The 8,604-nt window shown below is 39.6% G+C and overlaps 1 protein-coding gene across 1 annotated transcript in view; it reads right to left on the bottom strand.

Moving 5' to 3' along the window:
- eif3ea (eukaryotic translation initiation factor 3, subunit E, a) overlaps nucleotides 1–8,604 on the bottom strand; it is a 51,122-nt gene that overhangs the window by 6,278 nt on the left and 36,240 nt on the right. The window contains exon 10 of the mRNA XM_079836565.1: nucleotides 2,479–2,588. Coding sequence (XP_079692691.1) covers nucleotides 2,479–2,588 — 110 coding nt within the window. The remainder of the gene's footprint in view (nucleotides 1–2,478; nucleotides 2,589–8,604) is intronic.

The following is an 8,604-nucleotide window of genomic DNA, read 5'->3' as shown; positions in this document are numbered from 1 at the left end:
CAACCCCTTAACATGTACCGGCTCCTCGCAGTTGATTTATCCAAATCCGATTCCAGGCTGGTGGGACTGAGGCAACCAGGATCCGTAGACCGTTAAAAGGTCAGCTGTGAATTCATACAGTGCTCTACAGACTTTTTTTAACATACTGGGCTTAAAACAAATGCATTGTTAAATAGAAGGCGCAAAGAGATTCACATCATTGGAAGTGACCCCTGCTTTATAGCTTCGGGAAAAATAGATTCCCCTCTTCCCACTAAAACAACCTTGCGTCTTTCTCTCAAAAGATACTGTTGGCAGTTTTAATGACCTGTGCTTGTTTTATTCATATAGATATTTTTTTAATAAATATTACATGTAATTGTTAATTTTAAAGAGGAGTACAGGCCAGTGGGACTAAGGGAATTAAACATGCAGTTTGAACAATGCCTCCTATGTGCTTGGCCCCACAAATCAACTGCAAAGTGGATTAATGTGGACTGCACTAAAAACTAAAATCATCAAGCTCGCACAGACTCTCTACTCAAATAAAGGCCAATAAATACAAAATTGGGAATTTAAGACTTTTAGGGCAAGAGACAAATACAAATGCCATCATAAGTGCAAGTCATAAAATCAGATTTCAAATAGAGCCTTCACACACATTTTCATATATTAAAGCCATTTGTAGTTGTGGTCTTTTTTGGTGTAGGCTGAGGGCAATAACAAGACAAAAAAATTCTGCCTGCCTACCCGTTCAAGGCCAACAATTGTAAACATAACAAAACTGCTACAAAACTTGCATGTGTTTCATTTGAGCCCACAATTAGCTGCAGGGGCCTTCTGCGTAATGTACCAATGACATGCACTTGTAAACCAAAAATGGATGTTTTCCGATCCTCAATACCATCTAAACACATAACAGTGTCTTTCAGGCAACTCCTTTGAGCCACTAACCTGAACAGATAAACGGCAATCACAATTCAGTTTCCTAGTTCAGCATTACCTTTGTCGCTTTTGACAAGAAAATGGATTCAATTGCAACGAGACTGCCAAAAAAGAGCCAAGACTCCAAATCAATTCCAGACTATCTGCAACTGGAGATTTGGACAGAGCCTGATCACATACCATGTTTCAACCTTGACTCCAGCCCTTCTCGGTTTTATACAGCTCAGAAAATGTGAGCGAGCAATTAGGCTGTACAATGAAGCATGGAAATAGTGTGAGAACCTGGTTTTTGATCGCCGGGTGTGCGTTATGAAGAGAAATAACAGATTCCGAATGGCTATGTTGCATGTGCACTGCTGGAGAAAGAAAAAAACCCTCCACAGGGCTTTCATCAAACTTGGTATATGATATCGTGTCGGGTGAGCGTGTGCATTTGTGAACATGGACCCTTTCGGGATTTACAGGATGTCATAAATCCCCCGAGGTAGATGCAACCTGTTAGCAGATCTCCAGTGTGCTGTCAAGTGCTTTCGACAGAGGCGGTGGCGGGAAAAAGAATGCAGGACAGATGCTCAAAGACTACTAGTTATGAAAGCTCATTAAACAGGCAGGAGGGCAACGCGGCCTCTCTGCTCTGCACTCCGTCACTGGAAGGCTAATAGGAACCAGGCACAGGGAAACCAGTGACACCCACCCAAACCTCCCTTTCCATGCAGACCACTTCTTTTCCACCAATGGAAAATGTTGGGGACTGAAACCATTGCATGTCTTCTCTGGAAGCCTACGATGCCGTATAAATACCGTAAAAGAGGCAATAAAAAGTACAAGCAGAGTAAAGTGGTAATAAAACACCTGCCGTATTCAGCCGAACGCAGACCAGAGTCTATGAGGAGTTCAGGAGATGCATCGTGTCAGTGGTAATTGAACCGTGTGGATCAATGAACAACATAAATCACTGTAAATCTATCTTAACTATTCTCTTTAATTGGTTTAATTAAGGCAATATTCTTCTTCGGTTGCTCTCTTAAGTGAATTGGCGCAAGCAAAAATTCCAAACGCCACTGTATAACGGTCCTAACGAGGACGTGACAAGACGCAACAGACAATAATGGAGTGTGTGGCGGTTAGAAGAGAAAAATCTGCTGCATTATCCACAGACGGGGCGCACCCATTAAGATCCTCCCGAGGGCCAATATGTAGACCCTTTAGACATGCTTCAAAACAGATGGGTGGATGTGCTTGGGATGTCTGGATCTGAATGTGTGTCTCCATGTGTGAGATTGAGGTGCTGGCAGCCGGTCTCTGAACATGCTTCCTCCAGCACACTGGGTAATAAAAACTTATCAGAGAGTGGAGTGGGAATGGAAGAGAGGAAACAGGAAGCGTTCCCACATTGTGGACAGATTTTCAGACCTGCTACCTTTTTTTTTCTTCCTTTTTGATCATTCCTGACAACAATCTATCCATCAATTTGTCCACTTTAAATGGTATTTGAATGTTTTGTTACATGATCCCAGAGTTATTTTGTACTACAATGAAATCCAAAATACTTACTTTATACTGATGCACTGGTGAATTCGGCAGAAGGTCTCGAAGATGAACAGACGAGCATTTTCGATGAAGTCCTCAAGGCACGCCACAAGAAAAAAATCATTCACCAGCACCTTTAAAAGATTTAAATGCTCACATTAGAACCAATGTATTTTCATGCACAATCTTACACTGGAAAACATAAGGTCAAGACAGTTTTTGATACCACAGACCCCCAATATGATGATTTCTTTGTATGAACCATAGAAATACAAAAGGTTTTTTTTATTTTCATACACAACAGTTCAAAAGTGTGAAATGGGGTTGGGTTGGTAAGATTTTTCGAAAGTTTCTTATCCAAGGCTGCATTTATGCAATTACAAATAGTGAAATCGGTTATATTGTGAAATAAAAATGCAATTTAACATTTTCAGTAGTCATTTCTCCAGTATTCAGTACACTGATTTGGTGCTCAAAAAAATACTTATTTTTATTATCAATGTTGACAAAAGCAGTGCTGTTTAAGCGTGATGCATTATTTTAAGCATTCTTTAATGAATATAAAAGTTGAAATAAACCTTTTGCGGTCAATTTTGATTAGTTTAATGCAACCTTTAATAAAACAATATTTCAAAAATAAATTCTGCGCATGCTTTAAGTTATAAATACAAATATTAAATTATCTGTGCAATATTAACGTAAACGCCCGTCTACACTTTGACATTAAAACTGGGGGAGGAAAAAAAATTTCACTCATTATTGCATGTTTTTGGAGCAGCGTTCGGCCCAAACCTTTGCTGGAACACGGAAAACTCTGCGGCTAAACTAGACCATGAGCAGAACAGGAAGTTTATATAAACTCAGAACTGAAATAAAAACAGTACCACTTCATCCGAGGTCTCTGTAATAGCACCTGGTTGGGGAATAACAGTATGGGAAAAAAGCCAAAAGCAAGCCAAATTAAAAAAGAATTATGACAAATTATGGAAATGAAATTGTAGCTGCAAGTTAAAAGCAATGGAGGCCTATAGTTAACACGTATACAATGGTGTTTAATGCTATGCTCAGGAGAAAACCATTATCTGGAAGCACAAAAAAAGAAAAATCTGGGGTCATTCTCAGCACTCTAAACTAACCGCAGATCTTGGAATTCCACAGTCCCCACATGAAACGGGGCAGGAACAGAGCCAGCCACCGAATCCACCGCAATGGCTGTGACTTATCGCCGTTTGTCTTGCCCATTGCCGCAGGGTCCACCGGGCTGAGTGGTGGAACCAATTTACAGTGCCACTGCTTTCAAACATCTCAACTACTGTCTACTATCAATCTCAGACGCGCAGAGCAGCTGAGCTCTGATCACCGCATACTAACCTCCACATCCTACAGAGACCTGGTGTGCTTTACCTTGCAGTCAAAACGCAAATAGTGCGGAGCATTCCACTCAGCTGAAGACATGTGCGAGCCCCTGCTGTCTCTGCACGGTTCACATGCAGTCCCGCGTCTTTGCGTGCACGTCTGCGCTCACAGCCCCCGCTTTGTTTGCTTAGGCTTTGAGAGCTACTATCTCCGTTGTTCTGCTTGAAGAAATCCCAACTACATGGCCATGGCCTTATCAGCCAACACACATTTCATCATTGACATTGTCTTATCTTAAGCTGATAACGGTTCGCTTAAGTGCTATAATTACTGTCAAGGTTTTTTTAGTAAGTGGGGGAGAGAAGGCGACTACAACAACTTCAACAACGTTTTGTAGCAGTACCAAAAAAATAGTCAATTTAAGCTTAACTTAATGGAAAGTGCAGCTTTGAGGTTTTTTTTCCTTTTCAATCTTCAAAAAGATTGAAAACAGGGCTATATAAGGTTGTGTGCGTCTATGTTTTATGCATAGCATAGACATTATGAGCTCAAACCATTGTGCAAATGGCCCCTCTCCGCTGAGATGGATCAACTGAAGAAGGAAAAATTACAAAAGCTGACTGGATAAGCATGATAAGGTAATCACAATGCAAAGTAAGCAATGTGATGATCCACAGCTTGAAGAAAATCCCAGAAAACGTATGCGGTCAGTCTCTACAGTGTCCAGTTGCACTGAATCATAAGCCTGCAGAACCTCTGGAGCCATGGGTGCTGATGATATGTTAAGACACTGCTTGTAAACAACAGTACTGTACTTTGGTTATTTTAGACATCAAGTTTGGGGTCAGTTTTTCAAATAAATGCTTTCTATTTACCAAAGAATTCTGAAAAACTGCACCATGGTCTCTGCAAAAGAATGAAAATTAACTAGCATTTTCAACATTGATGAAAATAAATGTTTCTTAAGCACCAAATCATTTTTGAAGGATCATGTGACACTGAAGACTAGAGTAATGGATGCTGAAATTCAGCTTTGCATCACAGGAATAAATTACAGTTGAAAATATATTCCAATAAAAACTTCCATTAATTGAAATAATATTTTATGACTATTACCAAATAAACAGTCTTGGCTAGCATAAGAGACTTTCAGAAATATATTTAATGGTGAAAAGACAGCAGCAACCAACAGATTAATAAAAAATAAAGCAATGGAAAAATATATATTTATTTTGAATTCCTGAGGGAAAGAGAACATTTTTGGACCTCAAGAATCTTCAAAACAAAACTGATCCCTATTAGAGAAAAGTGTAAATATTTACCCACTTAAAAGTAAGTTGCTCATTTGGGTCATAACTTGTTTTTTTTATTTTACAATCACTTAAATAAATAGTTACTGTAATGAACTCGTTTAAAAGGTGAGGGGATGTTTGTTTTCGTACGAGTAAAGGCGGTTGAGAGCAAACAGTCTGATGACTTGCAAGGCTTCAGCAGTCTAACAGGAAAAGCCTTGGGCTGTTGTAGACAGGCAACTCTGATTTTGTAAGTCACCACTCAATCAGACTGTGAATTTGTGAGCATTTAGAGCTGACATACATCTGAGCCTAGCCAGTTATGCTCACATGCCACATAGTTTAACTTTCTTTCTTTTTTTGCACAGCTTGTGATCTCGATAATGCCTCAGGCTTTCATAATCAGGGTCAGGACTAATTAGTGGACATTTACGCAGTGTCTGGGCTGAACTCTCCTTGTAGAATATGCCTGGTTCTGGAGGTCCAGTAGCCAGAGGGCTCTCACGAGATCTCACAGATGCAGGTGTGCTAATTACTGCTAGCCTTACAAAGCCTGGGCTCCAAGCATGCAAAGTGTAATAGAGATCTCCCAAATGACTCGACCATTTGGACCAGCAGAGACCTCCCCCAAAAAACTTGACTTGTTCTGGTGATTTAGGCCTCGTTTTCTTCTATGCTTCTTGACGATAAACGTCTAGAATGAAAAACAGCTGGCCTGATCAAATGGGCACTCGCACAAGAGTAAATGTTTATAAATCATGTCAGCGTTTTAGGAAGGTTCCCATTTCAACATTAAGTTGGGTTATTTCATTCTTCTATAAAAAGCCTGCCATTTACCATACGAGGTGCTTGTTAATAAACAAAACTGAATTGTTTTATTTTGGGAAATGGTAGACGATGGGCAGTGCGACTGGTCTTTGAATTCATAATAATTTAGAGAATGGGAATGAGCTTTGACATAAGTGCACACTAGGCTAAAGGCACTCAAGCTAATTACGCTTGGGATGAATCTTTGTAATGTAATGTGTTTACTGCAACCAAGAATGCGCCTGAAGGCCATTTCTGGCTTTTATCACACTGAGAGTTTCTTATAATACTTTTTGCCATTTAAGATTTGGCACGTTTGTGGGGAAGCTTACCAAATGCATTTAGGTTGAAATGTAATGTTTTCCAGGGTCAGGATGGTGAACAAATCTCTGTGCAGTGCCAACAATGTCTGTAATCGCACGGTAGGAAAAGTCATTTGCACCATTCCCTACACTGTTAATTATATAACCAATTTACTGAAGAGAAGAAAAAAAAAAAATTCTGTGTTTTGTACCAACAGCTTGAAAACCGTGAAAATTTAAAATAAAAATTGTCATTATGCACCCTCACTTTGTTCCAAATATGGCTTTTTTTCCGTTACATAGAACACAAAGGTTACATTTTGAAGATGGCAAGAGTGGATTAAAGCTTTCAAGATTAAAACAAATGCAAACGCACCATAAAAGTGGTCCTTATGACCCAGAGACCATATTCCAAGACTTTTGAAGCCATACGATGGGGCTTTGTGTGAAAAAAAAAAAAAAAAAAACACTGAAATACTACTGTAAATCAGCTGTGGGCTGCACGATTACCTAAAACTGTGCCTATTAAAAGCAGATCGTCTGTCATTCTTACTACTTTGAGTAAAGATAAAGGATGGAGCAACATTTGTTTTGCAAACTTTAATGTTCCATCAGTTATTCACGTTAGTGCTCGGGTAACGTATGCTCTGTTGATACAGTTCCCGCATGTGCACCGCAATAAATTAGAGACACACACACACTTGATAATGCTGATAGTGAGGAATTACAGTTGAAACATCTCATAAATGTACCTCAAACGGAGTAGCATCACTGAGAAACGTCCTGCTCAAGATTGAATAACTACTTCCAATGTTTCATCGATTCTGACTCGTGCTGGGATTGGTGTAAAATTGGCGTCCTCGTTACGGTCTTTACAGTGTGTACAGTCGCTGAGCTTCAGGAAGCCTCCTGAACGGATTTGGAGTTCAGTTATGGTAATGAGCGTTTGTTTCCGAAAAATACACGCTGTACGCGGTAGACCAATCACAACAGACTGGGCCATCTGACCAATCAGAGCAGAGTAGGCTCGTAGAAAGGATGGATTTAGAGAGACTGATTTATCCATTTAGTCGTTTTAGAATCATTGAACACTGTGGTAATGTGCTATGTATATTATGAGAAATTGCATGTTGTTATATTATGACTTTTGATGCATGTAAACCTCCAAAACAAAATTAGGAAACTTTAAAATAGCATAATAGGGGCACTTTAAATGTGTCGGGTCAGAGGTCACTTTTCCGCCGGAACTTGACTTGCGTATGGCTGTTACCGGAAGCCAGTGATTAAAGTTATAAATATGGATATTTTTCTGACAAAAACACATTGTTTCGCTTCAGAAGGCCTTTATTAACCACCTGGAGCCGTAGGGATTACTTTTATGATGGATGGATGGATAAATGAGCTTTTCAGGGCTTCAAAATCTAAGGTACCATTCACTTCCATTATAAAGCTGTGAAGATCCAGGATATTTTTTTTATATAACTCCGATTGTGTTTGGCTGAAAAAAGAATGTCATACACACCTAGGACAGCTTGAGAGGGAGTAAATTATGTGAGAATTTTTGGGTGAACTAACCCTTTAAACCAAATATGCAATATCCACCCTTCTTGTCGTCTGAAGTAATAAGAGAAATAGCAATGTATGATTAATGAACAAATGAATTAGTCTGAAAGATTCATAATTCTGATCTGCTTCTTGATTTCAAATCGCTGGCTCCAACAGCTTACGAATGAATAGATATTTAATTTTGGTACACACGAGTAACTACTGTACGACTTCAACAGGCTTGGAATATAGTTGTAGGGACCACTTTTATGGTGCCTTGGATTTTTTTTAAAAAAGCTTCTTAAAAGCTGCAATCTCTTTTCAATAACACTTAGAAAAAAAAGAAAAGATTTAGAATGATTTACAATTAAAATTAATTTTTGAGGTGAGCTATTTCTTTGAAACAGAGCTTTATACTCTATTCTGTTGTGTTTTTGTTTTGTTCGGTGCTGTGTTGGCACTGGAAGTCAGTAGTTTAACTGTAAAAACAGAAAGAATGACACAGCAGGGCAAGGGTGAAAACTGATGAAGTGACCATTATGGAAGGCCATTTATAAACGGGAACAAAAATACAGATCACTGGCTTGTCTGTACCGCAGAAAGCTCTTTCCAGTGCGCGTGTCCGCCTCTGCACACCAAAAGCACTTCTTGTTAACCATCCCACTGATCTGACAATTACCGGCTATCATAAAAACATGACAAATGGTGAGTCAGAGGCTCTTTCAGGGGCCCACTTCCACAGCTGCCCATGACACCGCAGCACGCAGAGACCGCCTGAGCTTTAAGACCCCTTTCAGGGCCCGAAACAGAAGGGTAGGCTGTTTGTGACTGCAGAAAAGTGACAGACA

The sequence above is a fragment of the Gobio gobio genome (genome assembly GCF_949357685.1).
Source record: "Gobio gobio genome assembly, chromosome: 15".
Classification (NCBI taxonomy): domain Eukaryota; kingdom Metazoa; phylum Chordata; class Actinopteri; order Cypriniformes; family Gobionidae; genus Gobio; species Gobio gobio.
The sequence above is the reverse complement of the archived record's forward strand: the minus strand, read 5'-3'. Positions and strand labels throughout refer to the sequence as shown.